The sequence below is a fragment of the Falco naumanni genome, chromosome 8, assembly GCF_017639655.2.
Source record: "Falco naumanni isolate bFalNau1 chromosome 8, bFalNau1.pat, whole genome shotgun sequence".
Taxonomy (NCBI): domain Eukaryota; kingdom Metazoa; phylum Chordata; class Aves; order Falconiformes; family Falconidae; genus Falco; species Falco naumanni.
This window is the reverse complement of record NC_054061.1, coordinates 24,083,195-24,102,458: the sequence shown is the minus strand read 5'-3', so window position 1 is coordinate 24,102,458 and position 19,264 is coordinate 24,083,195. Positions and strand designations below refer to the sequence as shown.

The 19,264-nt window shown below is 41.8% G+C and overlaps 2 protein-coding genes across 2 annotated transcripts; both read right to left on the bottom strand.

Moving 5' to 3' along the window:
• Window positions 1-504: 504 nt before the first annotated feature.
• Window positions 505-5,558, bottom strand: RBM43 (RNA binding motif protein 43). Its single transcript, XM_040603433.1, has 4 exons — window positions 5,018-5,558; window positions 2,871-3,069; window positions 2,270-2,364; window positions 505-2,188 (listed from the first exon to the last, which is right to left on the bottom strand). The coding sequence occupies exons 1-4, from the start codon at window positions 5,393-5,395 to the stop codon at window positions 1,445-1,447; spliced, it is 1,416 nt and encodes a 471-aa protein (XP_040459367.1). The 5' UTR covers window positions 5,396-5,558; the 3' UTR covers window positions 505-1,444.
• A 1,011-nt stretch (window positions 5,559-6,569) lies between these two features.
• Window positions 6,570-17,378, bottom strand: NMI (N-myc and STAT interactor). The gene is made up of 10 exons (XM_040603434.1): window positions 17,209-17,378; window positions 16,030-16,080; window positions 14,418-14,486; window positions 13,973-14,131; window positions 12,395-12,502; window positions 10,625-10,787; window positions 9,560-9,666; window positions 9,252-9,444; window positions 8,494-8,600; window positions 6,570-7,527 (listed from the first exon to the last, which is right to left on the bottom strand). Exons 2-10 carry the CDS (start codon window positions 16,072-16,074, stop codon window positions 7,339-7,341), a joined length of 1,140 nt encoding a protein of 379 aa, XP_040459368.1. The 5' UTR covers window positions 16,075-16,080; window positions 17,209-17,378; the 3' UTR covers window positions 6,570-7,338.
• Between the last annotated feature and the right edge of the window lie 1,886 nt (window positions 17,379-19,264).

The following is a 19,264-nucleotide window of genomic DNA, read 5'->3' as shown; positions in this document are numbered from 1 at the left end:
CACTAGAAAAGCTCACTAATTTCATTAAAGGATAATCCTTTATACAGGATTTTCTCTTTTACAGGGTTGAAAAACTTCCCATCTTTGCTTAAGCTCTATGAGGAGCAGCCGAAACCACCAGCCCGGCACTAGAGAGCTGTCTGCGCTCCACAGGGTACGGAAGAGGGGCTCTTCCAGGGCCTGCCTCTGGGCATCCATCTTCCACCCCATCTCTGACCCCTTCGGTGAACCTATGGATTCCAGCAGAACTTGAAAGAGATTAAGCCTTTAAATACTGCTCCTCCCCTTCCAATTCAGCAAAGTACTTAAGCTCATCATCTTCCCACTTCAACTGCATATTTTAATACACAGCATTGGCACGGTTTTAACAACTTTATCTTTCATTGGCATAACTGCAATGGATAATCAGTCATGACAAGAAAATGCCTAAAGCCTTGTTCAGGAATTAATTTGGGCCTCCAACCAGAAGTCTGGGGGGTGGTTAATAGAACATGGACGCAATAGTTTGTATAACTAGTTTCTTTAATGACATAAAAACTTAAATTTTTTCCAGCACATACAACAAAAAAGCTGGTCCACTGTATGTTTTGAGACAGTATTCTGAACACACTGTTATCACAAAACAGATGTTATTTTCTAAATCCATTTTCTAAAACACCTAAATTAGGATAGGTATTCGGACCCTGTAATGGATATAGAATCGGATTTGCATAATCAAAAAACTGATTCAAAAGTCTAAATACCCCAAGATTTCCACATGAAAACTTCCTGCCTAAAAAACATGCTGTCAAGGGATGCTGCTGATGCTGTTACAGCTGGGGAAAAAAAAAAAGTTATTGCTCCTATGAAAACAAACTCACTTATTTTCTACTGTGAAGAAGTTCCAATGCCACCTTCTCAGGTCTCTATCACGACATGACAAGCCTGCAAATTTAATAAGCATTTAATCCCCTCAGGTGCCAAAGGCTGATCTTCTTTGTGCATCTCAATGATGAGAACTTCCTTCTGCAGATAAAGGCAACAGAAAAAGGACACCATTCCTGTTTCCAGTGGTCATCTCTTTGCACAAAGAAACATAAGTCAGCCTCCATGCAGCATTTCCTATCACGTTGGCTCACCCAGCTTTGTCAGTCTGAGTTCTTATGCTAATTGAGAACTCTTCAAAAATTCTGTTGTCATATGCTCCCTGACAACAAGACAGAATGAGTGTGCATGTGCCCAGAACGCAGTTAATGAAAGGAAAAAAGGTGGCTGTATCTGGGCAGAAAAAGCCTAACTTCTTTGGTCTCGAAGCTCAGGAGAGATAGAGATCTTATGTGCAAACTTACCCAGCCTGTGAGTGGGAGAAACACAGGAGATCTGCAGTGACATGGAGGTGCACAGGTTGCACCAGGACAGTCCGTGTGAGAAGCACACTGTGTAATCAACATCAACACTTAAGTTTCTACCTGGTTTGAAACAGGCTCTGAATCTTCTTGCTCACTTCCTTTGTAAATGCAAAAATCTCAGCAGCATTTCCTATAATATCAATGTGAGTATCATAAGGAATGACCAAAACATAAGGGTAATGGGGTTTTAGACTTTCACATGCCCATTTACATCTCTGCTTTTCATTTCTGGTGTGCTCCTCAAAGTAGATCCTTTCTTTACGTAAAAAGTTATGGAGTTTTATAAACTTATTTTCAATTTTCTCTTTGACTTTTAATACCTGTCTCACATCAGACCTACTTCCAGCATTCTCAATATATACTGTAGTTATATCACCATCAGTGATGTCAGAAATTACAACATCATCATTTACTAGGAATGTCCTGGGGAAACAGTACTTCATGTAGTGAAATATATCTGTGTCAAGAACAACCATTTGTTTTTCCCCCTCCGCATCACGAACGAAATTACTCATCTCCATGGTAAGTCTGTGTTGCTGTAGCCTCCTCCCTCGCCTCTGACAGGACTGACTTTCTTCTCTTTTGTTCTTCTCTGAAAGGGATTTTGCTTTTAGTAAGAGAAAGTCTCTGAGCAATTTGATTGCTGGAAATGACCCTTGAACAGAAATATGCCCGTTGGATTGCAAAGGACCAAAGTGCAAAGCTGTGCTCTTCTTTTTAATTTCTTGTATCAGATCTTCTAAAACAAATTGATCTTTGAAAACAGACATATTGAGGACAGATGTGACAGAGCTGAAGACCTAGAATTTTGAATTAGAGAAGTTATGTAATGGTTAACATAGCAATCAAAGTACAACTAGATAAATTAAAAATAAGCTTACATTTTCACAGTAACGGGTTACTTTCAGCGGATAGTATCTGGACAGTCTCTTGTCTTCTAGTCGATGTTCATCCTTCTTTAGAACACTCTCTACAACTAAAGAGAAAACCAGCTTCACTTGTTGAGCAGTAAAATAATGCGTCATTGCAAGTCTGACGGCAGAACACTTCATGGGTGTTTTTCTCTTGATGCTTTCCCTTGCAATTTTCCATACATACATGCAGACAATTCCATATGGTTGCTTAATATTTTATGTATTAGCCAAAACTGTTCAGAGACAGAAGCCTGTCATCTTAGAATGTTAATTGGCAGAGATTTATTCTCAAAAGCACAACTATAAAAGTCGTATCTGTTATGCATGGTATAAATTTATTCCTCAAAACAAACATAACAATGCTTTGCATGAAGCCTGTGTAGACTCAAGACTCCAATGAACAAAAATAACATCCTAAAACTTTGACTAACACAGAGGTGTTAGCCTCCCAGTTCTACAGAACCCTAGTACCAGTAAACAATTTAAAATCATCTGGTTTAGGGTTAACATTCTAGGGCTAATTCTTTGGGGGACAGCTGTATTTACTACAGTACATTAATCTAAATACCTTCTTGATCTTCAAAAGTTACATATGCAACTCCTTTTTTCTTTGTTGGATACATAACTTCTTCCACATCTCCACCGTTATTCTTTGACATTTGGAAATGAATTATCAGTATGTCAGTCATGACATCATTGTGCAGAAGGCCATCTGGAACACCAGTGATGACAACTGTCCTTGCCGATTTAGCAGCTTGTCCTGTCGCCTGCACACAGAAACATGGCATGCTGTAAACACAAGGAGTACCAGTGACCTCCCTTAGAGGTTACCCAGATTCACCTCCATCGCTGAAGCGACTCCCCTTCCTTTTGCACAGACAACATGCATGTTTAGTAGGTAATTAAGAAGACCGGTTAATCAGACTCCAGTGAATGCCAGACTCACTCAGGCACCTTTAATGACTGCGCAGTAAAAAACCCCGCCTGACTCTGAAGTGCAATTTACACCTCCTCTGTATCCTCTTTTCCTACACCAGTAAAATTAAGAACTGAATTTAACAGTTTCTCAAATGAAAGGTCCAGTGTCACGCTGAGAAGTTTGTTTCCTCTCACACCAATATTCTAAATTTGAAGAGAATGAAAATTTTAATTGCTTGTACTGTTCAGTAAGGACTGTCTTTTCAGAGTGGAAGGGTGAGATTCAGACTGTCCTTACTTATTAAATTCATGAGAGCTGGGATCTAGGGGGTGTGCTCGATTCATCTCTCTCCACTTACTAAATGGATAACCTTGTTAAACTGAAAGAACATAATCCCAGTCATCTGAGACTCGCAGTGCGTAAAACAACTAACTACACACATGATTTTCATCAGAGCAAAACCTCCCAATGCTGCAAACCACAAAACCCATCCTAAATAGGATTTGCATCCATGTCCTGTTAAGAAAATTATGTTTTCTTTCCATTCTCATTACACAGACATAAACAGTAATATTTCACTGGGAATATCACAGCAGAATTACTGTAAAGGGTGGACCACCAAGTACATTTTGTAACAGCCCATTGACTTTTTGGAAGAAAGTAAATAATTTAGTATGTCTGCGTGGCAGCGTTCATGGGAATGGGCAGTAACTTCAGTGGCTGTACTTGAGGTCAGTCGCTCCATCTAAATTCTTCAGACATCCCTTACAAAGTTTCTTTGGGACCTGGGCTGCATAATACATTAGGGCCAGCACAGCAGTTATAAAGTCTGCAGAATACGCTGCTGGGGGCGAATGCTTCGTTGACGTGCATCGAAAGCCTCGTGGACCACCATAGCAGTGTTTCTGAAGGGCGTGAGGAGCCACATTCAATGAGACACTGCACCCAAGCGAGCTTTTAATTCATAAAGACATGAGGCCTTTATCACCCATCAAATTTAAAGAGCCAGGAGCTTTAATTGTATCGGGCAATTATTTCGGTGGTAACGTTCATGTGAAAGCAAGTTTCTGCACTAATGAGACAACATGAAGAGAATATAAACAGGGTGCTTCTGAGATTGACGGAGCTATACGCAGGATTTTCTCACACTTTGCGCAGCCCGCGCACGAGCAGAGGCACTCAACTGCCAGACAGCATCTCACACCTTGCCAGCTGGTATTTTGGAGCAACTCTCATGCCTACTACTGGGGTTAGAAAAAAAGAAAAAAAAAAAAAAAAGAAAGAAAAACACCCTGTGAACACACAGTTCGTTTGTGCTGAATCACTTGCGAGTCACGGCTGCCTTCGGCGGGAAGGCGAGGAGCTGCGCTGTGCTGGGCACCGGTACCCGTCAGGGCACCCCTTCGGCGCTTTTTCGGTAAAACCGCTACACGGATGGCCGCCCACAAAGCGATCCGATATGGAGACTTACCCACAGGCCTCACCGGTCCTCACCCTTAGTAAGAAACGGAATTTTGAAGAGCCGTGCGAGGGAAAGCAGAGCTCTGGAGGGCGGGGGGCGCGGGCCGTGCGCCGAGGGCTCCCCTCTGCCGTGAGGGGCGCCGCGCCTCCCGCGCCCCCATCCCGCCGCCCCGCGCCCCTCGCTGGCCCTTACCCCCGCCGCTGTGCGGGGGCTGCCCCCGGGCCCGCCCGCAGCGGGAGGAAGGCTGGGCCTTCCCGCCGCCAGGGCCGCAGAGGGGCGGCCGGCGATCCCCTCACGGCCCGGCCCGGCCCGGCCCGCCCGCGCAGACACTTGCCATAGCCGTCGCTCCGCTGCCGCCTCGGCCCTGTGCGGCGCCTCCGCCGCGGGCCCGGCCGACCCCGCTGAAACTGAAAGCGAAACGGCGGAGCCGGGGGTACACGACTGCTCCGCGCCGCGCCGCCCCGCCGCGGGGGCTCGTCGGGAGGCGGGAAGCCCCCGGGCGCTGTCCCGCCCCTCCCCGCAGCGGAGGGGTGCCCGCCCGCTGCCCCCCGGGTTCGGCTCCCGGTGGGAGCTGCAGCCGTGGAAATACCCGGTGTTGGTGCGGGTGCGGAGGGGCACGGCGCCTCGTCCAACCTCCAGGGGCAGGGAAGGGCGGGCAAAGGGTACGAGCATGTACAGAAAGGGCACCCAGGCCCTGCCGCATGCTTTTCATCCCTCAGACTGTTCTCCAGCCTTCATATGGCACCACTGCTGCTCTAACATCGAAACACCATCATCATCAGAGAGGAAACAGAGATATTTGCAAACACTGATTGTTTTACAACGTCTCTTAACATCTCATCTTGATTTTAAACCTATAGTTCAATTAAAAACCTATAGCTCAATTAAAAACCTATAGCTCAATTTGAAACCTATAGATTTAAAGACTTGATTTAAAACCTATAGCTTCTCACTACTCCCATGCACCGTGATACCTTATGAAAATGTAAAACTTTTTTTCTAAGGATTTACTTCTCAACATTTGTTAGTGAGGTACAGATAAAATCCAAAGTGTTTATTACCTTCATCAGGTTTTTCCAGCCTTTATTTTTAAGGCATCTGATCTTACCAACATCAATCTTAAAGATCGTTCCATGCAAAAGTACACAAACTCCATAAATACTCCAGCACTATTTTTTTTTAATTTATTCCATACTGGCAGGTAATCAATCCATGCCTTTGCATGCACTAAACAGCAAGAGGTGCTACAGTCACACGTACCTCAGTCAGCAGCAAATTAAAAATCAACTGCAGTGCTAGCAGCCTTTTGGTTTCCCATATTCAACTGTATCTATTTGCCCACTAACAGTTTCCTAGAATAGTAATACCGGAGGTGTATTTGTCGTGCTCTTCTTGCACTGGTTTGGTGCACTGTCCTTTTCCTGCATACTAAGATGTCAAATACTATGAAAATAAGTTATTTTCAATGTTAGACCCATGCTGCTTTGAAATTAAGGTAGAGTTGCCAAACCATTTCAGCCCCCAAGGGGAGCAAATAACAAGGACGACAGCAGAAAAGGAAGAACATTCCTCCTCAGAAAAGAAATCCTCCTCTGACTTTGCACTTCCATTTTATTTCAAAGTTCTCTTGGAATGAGAACTGTAAGCAAAAGGGGGAGTTTACATGCTGAAAAATTAATTTGCCCTGAACTCAATACACCTTTTTCCAGCTGATTCTTCTCCCCATACCCTCCCAGAGCCAGGAGCCTGCCCAGTCACACACACTGAAACAGATGCCTCAAACACAGCATTCGCCATCGGACTGTTTCCCCAGCACTGTTACAATTGCTTTAAACAATCATCTCAATTCTTAACTGTAATATTTTAAAGGAAGTAAAATCATGAACAAAAGTGATGAAAAATCTAATTGTAGAAACAAATATAAAAATCAAACAATTAACCACACTATTAACTTGCCAGAAACTCAGCAGAATTCGCATCAGATCTGAAGAGAAGTAACAGTATTTCGACAGCTAAAAGCAGTATTACTGCCATGGCATTTCTTAATAGGTACAATTCCTTGAGTAAATCTGTGATGGTTTTGTACTCTCCCTTTTTCTATTCTAATTTTATCACTAATTTGATAAGGCGGATTTTATGAAACTACACAATAACTGCTTTCAGGTATGCAAGTTGTGGTGGCACACAGCAGGCTCAGCAGGACTGGAGTTCTGTCAGAGCTACCTTTTGCAGCTATGGCACTTTAAAACAGCAAGTCAGTGAAGAGGCTTTTGATCAGGATTACATATGGCTTTTGTAACCAAAATGCAAGAAGGAATAGATTTATCCGGCTTGGGAATACGCAACCTATCTAAACTTTGCAAGAAAGAAAACCCAGTAATTTACAGAAAGCAATCCTGGATTAAGTTTCAAGTGCTGGCAAAGGCATTTTCTATGGCTTTCATCAGGAACCTCTGGAACACAAAGCAGTGAGTTTTACTGAATTTCTATGCAAAGTCTGTGCTGTTACACCAATCAAAAAGACAGGTAGCTCCTCTTTTTCCAAGTGTAAATTTCAGAATGTTAAAGCACAACGTCCATGTAAATTTCAATGCCTCTGATGAAGTGAAAACGCAGATCTTCATGAGTTCAGTCTACAATTTCCTACATGGCATTCTAAGTATCCTCCTCAAAACAAACCCATGTTACTCCTTTCGATACATACTTGATTTTATCTATTTCCCCACCACTATTACTAGGCTTCTGAAAATGAATTTCAATCATGTCCTGTACGCTTTCCTCATCCTCTTCCGTCTCTTGAATTCCTTTCAACAGAATGGTCTTCTTAGAAATCCCACAATAGACCTATTGAGGAAAGAAAACCAAATGTGTATTGCACATCTGCTCTTGCATGTACATCTAAAGGAACTGGCAGTTATTGGAAACAAAAGTACCCTTGATCAGATATGGCTAGGATTTTTTATTACGTTTTAAGACTTTGGACAGCGTGGTATATTTGTGTCACTGAAAACAGCAGCAGTTCTGAACCCTGTCATACACTACCGAGTTCAATTGGCAATGCACCGAGCCTCCTTAACTGCTGTGTCCTACGCTTCTTAATGTGCACAGACACTGAATTTTGGGATCTCTGATGACTCCAGACAGCATCGTTCCATAAAAGTCCATGCCAATACATGATATACACCTGCAGAGATGCTGCTGTGTCTCATAAACACACACACTCTAGTCAATGCTTTAATTATAAAGGCCTGATTATATATACAATATTGACTTGATTACAGTCTATTCATACAAAGTAGAAGACAATTTCAGTGAGAATACGATGAGCAAGCAGACTGGTTTTACAGGAAAAGAAATTATTATTTGCATTGAATGAGTGAATGAAAAAAATGAATGAGCAAATGTTTCACAGAACAAGGGTCTCTGCTGAGAATATCAACAAGGCCTTTTGTTAGGGGTGAGTATGACAGTGCTTTGTGACTTGGAAAAACACTGTTGCGTCTACTATTAACCTACTTCACAAACAATTCAGTATCTGCCTCCTGTCTAGCACAGACGTTATGGTAAAGTAATGATATAATTTGATCAAGGAAAGACACGCACACCCTTTTAAAATAAATTACAGCTTTCACATTGCAAAACAAGATTATCAGCAGAGCAGCATGTTGCAGACTCACACTTGCTATTAAGTTTCACCAAGTGCATGTCACAAAAGCTTCTGCAGTCCTCAGAACCAAAAATTCTGCCCGTATCTCGTATTTCCCACGGATCGGTTTTATTTAGGCGTTAGTCTGAACTAGATTTTTTTACCTGAAACTTTTCCAAGTGTACATCAGTGTTTGGGGAAACAGAAACCCTATAGCACCTTCCATTTACAAAGAAAGGATGTTTGGTACATCTCACAAAGCCATTAGTTGCTGTAACAGAGAATGAGAAAAAGAGGAGTAAGAGTAATATAATCAAAAATGTATTTTGTAAGTGTATCAAAGAACAGACTCATCTTTCTTATATGGATTTAGAAATATGATAATATATGATAGCACACTTGTAGATTCTTCATATGCATTTTTAAAAAAGTTTATTTGGCATTTCCAAAAAAAATTCCAAAATCATTAAATACCCACAAAAATTTCCAAAATAAATCTAAAGCAGCTGCTCTAAATGGATGTGGCTCCACTGATCTTCATAGAATTTCATACAGTTGGGCAATCTGAATGCCTGTCTAACTTCATTGTCATGAAACTAAAATCAAACACATTTTCCTAATTTTCTTTTTGCAATATAAATGTCTAGCAATGCAAAGAAAAATAGATTTTTGACAAAGTTAAGAACGAAATAAAGGTCGCAAAGAGCATATTAGGTCTTGTCTAATCAAAAAGGAATATGATGAAATACTGCTTTATGTATAGATGTGTGGGTGAGCCCACATCTTTTCCTTACGTACTTAACTCTCCATGGGAAGAATTTGCTACATGTGGTGGTTAAGTTAACATAGAATGTAATATGGAATGGAACACAGAATGGACAGTAAGGCCTGTACATCTAGCTAAAAAAATTACATACTATACCTCCAGGTCTGAGGAACGTAATAACAGCTGTTCTAGACTGCTTGTCATAGTCGACATTTTCTATTTCCCCTCCTCCTCCCTGTTCAGATTTGTAGAAATTCAACTCTAGTTTGTCTCTCATCCAGTCTTCAGGAATGGATAGCTCAGGTACTTCTGAAACATTAATCTTCTTTCCAGAAACAGCGACATGGAGCTAAGAAATAAAATTTTTGTGCACTTTGTGACTGAAAACACCCAAAAACCTGAACCTAAAGCTTTTTAAATACTGCAAGTTCATATCTTTATAGTTTCATATTTCAATTGATTACCTCAAATTTGATTCCCATTTCAAGTGTAAAAGGCTTCACTCTCACATCTGTTATTTTGTTGTCCATGTTCACAGAATGCTTACCCATTTTTATTAGTCGCTGGGCAACTAAGGAAAATCACAAGTTTTCAGACATAAAAAGCCTTGTTTAATCATTACAAAACCAAAATTATTCCCCAGTCTCTTAAGTAAAATCTCCCTTTGCAACAATAAAGGAGAAACAAATAACAAGCAACCACATCCCACTATACATGTCTTCAGGCATGTCTATTTCCATAAAATTTCACTGGTTATAGGCAACAGGTAAAATATTACACTATGTTTAGGGTAGTACAAAATAGCAAAATCTTTATACTGTCAAAAGATGCTCTCATTGTATCAAATATTAATATTAGACATTTCATATTTCATTTAAAATATCCTTGGATGAAAAACACATCACTACCAGGCGCAGAAAATGCCCATTAGCAATGTTAGACTTTAGTTGAAAGAAATGGGTCTGACACGAGCTCTGTATCTGGAATATACTTGCGGAATGGAGTGACCCACCGAGCAGGCACAGCCAGACTGCCTGCAGGCTTCTTGTAGGCAGGCACCAGGCTGTCCAAAGAGCAAGCATCTCAGTGGGAAGCAGGCAACTTACAGACTGCACCATCCCGCTGTTGTCTCACATCTACCCATCATCTGATGTGTACGCTTAACCAACAAAACTGCTGTCAGTATAAGGTACTGCCCAGAGTAAAGAAAGTAACCAAATTCTGCTGTCAAAACATTTTGAATCATTCTTGACAATACTCTGTGAGGTAGAAACATATTCCCAATTTCAAACACCAAGTATTGTTTGCATTAGTTGAGAGCAGAAATCTGGTAATCCAACAAAAACATGCAGAGTGCCTGCAAGAATTTTCTTCTACTGATGGGTATCATAATAGTGAAAGTTTCTCTGTGTATTCTTTCTTTGGCTGTTGTTGATTTTTTTTCCCCAAAGAAGTTTATATAAATCTTTTCACTTTGGCAATGAAATACATCAGACACATTAATTTTATACTTAAAATATGCATCATACCTTCTTCATCTTCAAAAGTAAGCAGTGCCTGGTTTTGATTCAGTCTGAATGGGATTTTTGTAGTTACACGAAAAACACAGTGAGTATTCATATCTTGATAATTATCCTTCATGTCTTCCATGTGAGTAAACTTCAGTTTCATTTCTGCTACCTTTTTTTTAATCTAGTATTTTAGAATGAAAAAAAAATATTTCTGTAATATATTGCAGAACAGAAAAGTTAATGATAGTCTTTTCTTGAAGTGCTGCATATATTTATTTTTTTTTCAAAATTTAAGAGTCAAGCAGATTGAAGTCATGGCTGGTGAAACAGGTATTTCTAATGAACTGACTAGTTGTATTTGTCTATTTTTGTCAATGAGATGTGAATTGGGTTTTTTTTTTCCCCTTTAATTAACTTTGAACTTAAACGTGACCTTACACAGTAAATTTTCAGTTGAAGACCACAGGGATTTCCACCTACAGAAGTAAGGTACTTTTGGTAGCTAAGTCATCAGTCACTGTGTTGCCATTTATTTTTGCCTAATTGCATCACTACTCTACAGCAATGGGAAGTCTGCCAATAAACAGCTTTGTATGTTGCCATCTTAGTAAAACAGGTAAGAATATCCACATATTTTGTAACTAGGATAAATTAGAACTGTTCATTAAAAGAAAGGCTGCTTTGACAGACTTGAGGGAGTTTTAGATAACTCTTTTTTCCCCTTTACATAACTACTTCAAAATAAAAACCTGTGTAGAAGAAAAATATCTTGTTTTGTCTCAAGATAAAATAACCAGAGTAATTAAAGCATTCCTGCCACTTATCTTCACAACTAGCATCTTATCTGTAAGCCTGCTTTCTTTCCATTTCCTCTTGTGCCAATGGAAAGAGAGACACTCTTCCTAAAGATAATTCAGACACTGGGTGTAGGTCCCGGTCCACACCGAATCTCCTTCTGCAATAGCCTTGCCCAGCCCAATGACTGTCTAGGAAATTTAGGAGGCCAGACTTAACTGACATCTCCTAAACCTAGAAATGTCATTTAGAAAGCTAAAACTAAACTGTAATATTGTTAACATTAAATAAAGTAACACTTCTATAAGAGTTTCAATCTCTGTATAAACAACAACAACAACAACAAATCAGCTTTCATTTTACTGTAAAGTCCCCAAAATATCTGGTTTTGTTCCAATTCAAAATAAAAACAGGTTTTTAAAAGCTGAAATTTCCATAACAGAAGTTCTAATTCCTGAACACCTCAGAATTTGCAGCAGTTTCACCAAAAGACATTCTGGATCCTGAGTTTAAATCTATTTAGTATCACTGATATTTATCTGGTGGCAAATTGAGTTACTTCTGATTTGGAGTACCACAAGAGAGACTATATTCAAGTCCAGCTCAATATAAGCTAAAATAAATGCTACATTTGCCATATGATGGACTTATTACTTTTCTGCCATCCTCTTGCCCAAGAAATATAAAATGTGATTACTTGACAACTACTAATGCTATGTGGATTTTTTATTCCAGTGTCTTCCATTTAAAAGTTTTCTGCTTGTCTTCATTCCTCTCGTGTTTTAAGGATCTCATATGCTTGTATTCATTTCCATATTCTTACTTACCTCCCATTATCTTGCCAGGTAAAATCAGAAAATAAAACTTCAGATTATATTTTATACTGAAATCAGTAGAGGTTCAAATGCTGAAGACTGGTCCCAACAGTCTAGAACTGGCAAAATGAAAATGTGCCCTTCCAAAAGACAAACTACAAAATGTTTCAAACTTTACCTGACCATCCCGCAAAGGCACCAAACTACATTCTGCAAGGTCTTCTTTGAGCTTTTCAATTTCTTTCTTAAGCATCGCATTTTCTTGGTTTAGTAGACAGAGTTCTTCCTACAGCCCAGAGTATTAAAGGCAAAATTAAACACACAAAAGACAAAAATATATTTCAACAAAACCTCTAGACATTAAAAACAGTTTCAACGTTTAATTATTCTACATGACAGCCATGCATGATACACTTTTTGCATAGCTTTAACTATCTGCAAGGTAAATTCACTCACCCACGAACAGTTTCAGTCAAAGTACATTACAGTAAGAGGGTTTTTGAAAAGAGGCATTAGCGTTTCCAAGCACATACAGTGTACCATAAATTGCACAGTGCTTTTCCATAGTTACATCAGTTCCTTACACATGCAAGGTCAGATCCTATGTCAACACACAAACATTTTATTTTCTGTACCATGTGTGATCTTACTAAAAGTTTTTCCCTTTTCTGAAAAGTTTACCAGGTGAGGACAGTTCTGATACACTCTTCCTTTTTCCTTGCTGAAGGAGTATAAAGAAGGAAGAGTAACACCTCTTCTGCCTCCTATCTGCTACATACTTCTACCACACCAATGGATCCTAAATGGGCACAAAGCCTATGTAACTAAAAACAGTATTTCCTGGTCAGGGAACACAACTGAATGAGAACAAAACACCACAGACTTTGTCAGCTCCAACTATCCACAATTAGCAGATGGCTCCTTTAAAGTCATCAACCATGTGAGACAAATGTTCCCATTTGGGAAGATCACAAGACCAGTTCCCATCAGTGGGAGACAATGTAACCAAAAGCCAGATGATGATAACGATCTCTTCTGGATATAAAATCCAAACACTTAGGGTTGCAGAACCAAAGCCAGCTTTCAGAAAAATCTCACACCAACCTGAATGTACTTAACCTATTAATTATACTTAATAGCTGGCAATATTGAAGCCATAATTTCTCACTAGTGATTTACAGACCAAACCAAACTTTGCTGAAACCACCTCTTTGACAGCCTATGCAAGCTTAGCCTGTTACTGTACCAACTGCATGTGGCACATTGAGGTAATGACCAGTCAGTTCTAGAACCAATTATTTCTAGAAAGAAGTGCCCTCTTCAAACAGGTTCTGGCTCTTGCCCAACTCATTTTCACTTAAATGTTAATCCCCTGGGTGCTGTAACATCTTGCAAGATGGGCTAGGAGTTGCCAAAGCACTGGAATGAAGCCATTTGATTTTATATGCATCACACAAAGCTGTAACTCATCTGTTAGTGGAGAATCTTGGAAGAGTGGTTTTGTCAGTCTTCACCCTCTGTACAAAACAGGTCTCAGTTTTGCCTTTGCTCTTCCAACATTGCCATAAGACTTATTTTCTTGCACTGGTTCTTAATCTGCCACTGAAAAACTATGCGTAGAACATGCTGGTCATACAGTCTGCAAACCTGTAAAGCTGTTTAAACTGAAAAGGCAGTATTACTCTTATTTTATCTAATGAACACCTCCTTCACAACTCCTCAAATGCTAACAGCTGTAAGTAAGGCTTCTCCATACCTCAAGAGTGTCCCTAGGCATAATAATGTCCTTATGCTGCTTCTCTTGAAGGTCCTTTATCTTTCTCAGCTCCTCCTCTGCTTTATCATACTCGTTATCAGCACTTAATTTACAGAAAAGAAGATGAGCTTTTGTTTTTTCAGCGTTTTCAACTCTTTCCTGGATAGTAAAAAGAAAACAAAATTTTTCTTCCATGGTAACATACAAAACCTTAAGTAAGCCCTTTATTTATTTTTAATATTTGGGTAAATATTTTTCTTAGACTTACAAGTATAGTTACCGTTGAGATCAACGGAAGCAGGTAGCATTGAAGAATAGAGAACAAGTTAGACAACGATGTTATATAACTGGGGGAGAATTTATTTCATTTTAGAAGGACAGACTAAAGGCGTTCCAAGTATCTTTCAGCTAATTTTCACAATTCTATATGCTTTATAGAACTTGCCTTCCATTTCTTCAGTTCTTCTTTAAGTCTTTCCATCTCATCTTTTGATGGGTCAGGGGTTGTCACATTCTGGAGAAAAAAGAAGAGGTACACACTAGTTTTTCCCTCTATTAGGCAGTAACTAAGACACATAAAACAATTCAAATGAGTCTTCAAAACAAACAAAAATAAACCCTTTGCAGCTGGATGAAGCATTTTGCCATAGTAGTTTTCAATGTATATCCATTAATGAAAGTCCTATGTATTTTGCCCATTTGCTGTTTTTCTCCAAACATGCAGGCAAGATTTGTGGTAAGTCAAACGTTTTGAGAGATCAATTATATTTTGTAGTTCTATCTTCCTAGAACCTAGAACCTGCATGCCAGAGGATAGCACATATTACATAATTTTTAAAAATGCATTCAGGCACTTAGGTCAAATCATTGAACTATTTTAATGGCTGGACAGGACAAGAATGTAAGAAACGGATCCTGGTCAGTAATCATTATTTGCCTAACTCACAGGCTAATATTTTGGTAAATAATGAAAACAAGTTGCCTCTATGTTCTTCCACAGGGAACTAAGCCCATCAAACCCACAGATGTTTATCTATATGCTTTCTCATCAGTTCCTCTAACAGAATGTATAGAGTATTCAGGCCAAACAGAAAAAAATTTTCAAAACTAGGCTCAGGGAAAGATAACATCAAGCAGGAGGAAGCTGATAAAAGAAGCACTTCAGAATTTAAGTACTTCACTGCAGAAGCTCACAAGCATGGGAAAACTACAATTGGATAAAGCCCAAGAGAAGAGAAAATCTTCTCTGTTCTGTTTTGTTTCTATGGCTGCAATATTCTGCAGAAAAGAAAAAAAGAATCCAAAGAGACCTATTGAAACAATCCCTCCCTTTTATTTAAGATTACATAAAACTTGAACGTGAACCACGAAATTTAGGCATGGAAAAGGTCTAAATTAGATAATCTTGTCAATTCTCTTGGTAATGCTGGGTATTTCCTAAAAACAATAAAATATAAAATAATTTTTTCCATGACTTTGTCCAGTTTCAAACACCTATTAAGCAACAGCGAAATCCCCATCTGCGTATAACTTAAAACCAGAAAAAAAATTCCTTCGCTCAAGGGACTGAATGCAGGAAAGCAGAAGGATGCACGTGCCGCAGCTGGAAGCTGATAAGAAAGGATCCTTGTTTTTTACTGAAAAATGGTCTAAGACAATAGTTTTCAACCTGAAAGCAGGAAAAAAAATAACATGGAGAATGCAAGAAATCCCAGGGAAAATCCCATCTAAACCACTTGCCGCACTGCAGGAACTGAGTCAAGGGAGGCACCAGGAAAAAGGAAATTCCCCTGAGAAACCTCCACAGAGACAGATGAGCAAGTGAGGTAGGACAGAAAAAGTCTAACAGAATCTGTAATGGACACTTTGGAATGGGCCTCTCCCTATGCAAACAGGAGGCAGGAATAAGGAATGTCCAAAGTACTACAGGATGGAAGAAAGTGAGACAAGAAGTTTCAGAAGCACTGCCCTAACAGTCCTTGCACAAACCTTCATTCAGAGATACTATTGTCAAATACAGATATTTTTTTCCAAGCAGTACATCAGGAAATACTTACAAAACCATTATCTTTTAAAGATAGTGGGGGACTTGTTAAATCCATTGAAACCTGAGGGAACAGGAAAGAAAAAAATCATAATGTTGCATGTATTGGCACTTTTTTTCCAGCAGAATAGACTACCAGAAAGGTACACCAGAAGCTGTGTTGCGCTAGAAGAATTTTTAAATGTAAATGTTGTCTCACTTTATAAGCAAAAGTGATATATATTGGATACCTGAAGCTTCCTTCCTTACTAGGCATAAAACCCAGAGACATATGTGAGGAATTCTGCATTGCACAACTTAAATTTTTCTGTTCCGAAACCTATGTACATACCTTTATGCTATTTTTGTACTGTTACACACATGCTTAGCATCCCATATGCCCTATGCTTCAGTGATTATAACCCTTAAACCTGCTTCACACCAATTAAAGCACTTCTTCTATACAGCAGATCATGTAAAATCTGGAATCTGTTGCCACATTTTGTGGAGGCAGATAAAAAGCGGTTTAGGCCTGTTCCCGGCCCGCTGATGCCAAGGCACCCAGGTGCCCAAGCAAATGGAGCCCACGGATGCCAGAGCAGCATGCCAGGGGTGAGGCACTTAGGCAATGCTGTCGCACAGCTGTCCAGCTGTGAGCAGCAGCCAGCCCTCGTCCTGACCCAGCGGGACACTTCTGTCGCTCTCACCTGGTAATTCTGAGCTTGGTTTTTTACCTGACATCACCAACCCCATCGCATTCAACAACAAGGCTTAAAAGTGAGGCCATCTTTGGTTTGAGGAGCCAGGAATCGCTTTCTGGTTTGCATTAAGTAACCAAAATGTCCTGACTTAGGTACCGATTCCTGATTTAGGTGAGTAAAGCTGGGTAACTGAGAAGCACCTTCACTTGGCCCCTCCCGAGCGTCCGGCCGGCAGCCGAGGCCGGCCTCCGCCGCACCACCCCGCTGTCCCGGCGCTCCGGGAGGCCGCAGGCCGGGCTCAGGGCCGCGCTCGGAGCCGCAGCAGCCCCTCGCCTCCCGGGTTCGGGCGACAGCGCGGCCCCAGCCCGCTCTCCCATGCGGGGAGGCCGCTCCCGCCCCGAGGCCGCGGGAAAGGCCGCACCAGCCCGGCGCCACCAGAGCCGCCGCGCCGGCTGCCAGCGGGTGGGAGCGGCGCCCCCCCGGGCGCAGGCGGCCGGCCGGGGCTCACACACCTTACAGTAGCCGCGGGTCCCCGCACGGCGACACGTCCCTCGCCTCGCAGCCGGGCTCGCCGCAGCCCCTGCACTCCCTACCGGGAAACCTCCCCGCAGCTTTCGCTTTCGCTTTGCCGCTGGCGGAGGAGGAGCTGGCCGGCCCCCCACCCCTCCGCGCTGTCACACTGCCCGGCCCCGCGTCCCCTCGGGCGACGCCTCCCGCCTTCCTGGAAATCACGCGGAGGAGGGCGGCCGCCGTGCGCCACCGCCGGCGGGACCCGCCCGCGGCGACGCGCTCTCCCGCCCTCCCTCGTCCCGCCGGGGGCTTCCCGCCACCCCGCGGCTGCGGGCGCTGAGGCAGCCCTGGCGGACAGCCCGTGGGCAGCACCCGCAGGTGGCGTTCGACGGAAAATGGGGAAAATCCCAGAAAAGGTGGGGAGCGGCGGGGTGCTGGGAAAGGCTGCCCGGTGCCGGGCCTTCAGGGCGGGCAGGAAGGCTTCGAGGCGGCCATTGCCTCACTCCGCTGCACCTCTTTTTCACCCATCTCTGAACTCGGCTGGAAGGTTCTGGTTTGGCCTCTGGGTTTTTCTGTGAGGTAAACTGACCCAGACTTGGCATCCTCAAGTGAATTCTGGCAAATTTGTTTCATTCATTTATTCATTCGTTTGTTTAAAGCCACATTCTCTGGAGTTACGTGTTTCTATTACAAGGCAGAGGTCTTTCTTGCCAGGCTGTGGCAAAAGGCATGCAGTGACAGAAAGGCCCTTTGGTGATGGAGGTGCCACGTTCAAAGAAATAATTCCTGGACAAATCTGGAATACCATGTGGCAGGTGGTGGTGATGTGGCCCTTTCCCTTGGACAGCAGCAGCCCACCATCTCGGAGGGAGCCCACCATCATGGGGCAGGGGGTGAGGGCCCAGGGGCAGGCAGCCATCTCTTACCAAGCAGAGGGCTTCATCCACCTTCCTAGGGGAGCACAGCTGATGTATAAACCCTTCAGTATATAGAGTCGTAAAAATGCTTCATGGCAGACACACCTAGAATCGGGCAACAAAGTCATCGATGGGCAGTCTACAGGCGACACCGACTTCATTCTGCAGTAAGTGTTTAAGGTTTCTTTGAGTTTTTTTCAAGTCCTTTGGCTGACCACAGTGTGTGCTTGGTGAGTTGGATTGGAGAACCAAACTGACAACTCCCTCCAGCACAGAGAAAGAAAGGGAGGAGAGCTTTAGGATGCAAGTCAGCTTAGAGAAGTCATGAAATGTGGACTGGTATGAAGTGACTTGTGGTTGCAAGCATTTGCTGTGTTAGCCAGCGGGCACTCATTTTTGAAAGAGATTTCAGGGAAGAGCTGCTTATTTTTATTTCTGTGATGATTAGTTTGAGCACTGGCAACTCATTGAAGGGGAGGGGAAAAAGCTTTGGTTACTGACTGATCCTTCTTCAGGTAGGTAACTAAAGGAAAGAGTCTTACGGATCCTGAGAGAGTTGTGACACATTTTGTTGCACAGATCATGTTGCTAGGACAGACAGGACTTATGATGGGAGCTGTCAGGTGGCAGGTATGAAGTGTGTGGGCTTCAGCATGGGTGGGTGAAAGTACCACACGTCTTTCACTAATAGCTCTTAGATTCAGGAGCACAAAATGCACCCAAGATTCTAGACAATCAGTCTGACACATTTGACTAAATTCAAGATTTACTATCTATTTAGGTACTCATCACAGATGCATTGCAGTCATGAATACAATTTGGGCAGTGTCTATGTCCTAGGCCAAGCAAAAAATAAAGCATACTGCTTTCGGGTTTCCTTTAAAACTAAGCTGCCTAATCTTTTAAATGTTACCCTCAAAATTGCAAACAGACTTGTACTCATTGGCCAAAGTATTTTGTTAATAATGGTTAGCAGTTAATCAACACTGACTGTTAAAGAAATTAATCCTCAAAAAGTCAAAATATGCCAAATAGTTGGAGAAGGAGTAGAAACTGACTTTGTTGCTTAGCAGACATGGCTTCTGCTTTCAGAGAAGAGCAGGAAGGGCTGTATAGCAGCAAAGCAGTGCAGTGAAATCGG

Excerpts from the sequence above, each read along its gene's own strand:
- RBM43 (XM_040603433.1), bottom strand. The coding sequence starts at position 5,395 with ATGAAAAGCATGCGGCAGGGCCTGGGTGCCCTTTCTGTACATGCTCGT. Across the intron at positions 2,365-2,870 it reads AACTTTTGAAGATCAAGAAG|TTGTAGAGAGTGTTCTAAAG; the intron begins GTATTTAGATTA and ends TTTTCTCTTTAG. Across the intron at positions 2,189-2,269 it reads TAACCCGTTACTGTGAAAAT|GTCTTCAGCTCTGTCACATC; the intron begins GTAAGCTTATTT and ends TCAAAATTCTAG.
- NMI (XM_040603434.1), bottom strand. The coding sequence starts at position 16,074 with ATGGATTTAACAAGTCCCCCACTATCTTTAAAAGATAATGGTTTT. Across the intron at positions 10,788-12,394 it reads TGCCTTTGCGGGATGGTCAG|ATTAAAAAAAAGGTAGCAGA; the intron begins GTAAAGTTTGAA and ends CTAAAATACTAG. Across the intron at positions 9,445-9,559 it reads AAATGGGAATCAAATTTGAG|CTCCATGTCGCTGTTTCTGG; the intron begins GTAATCAATTGA and ends TTTATTTCTTAG.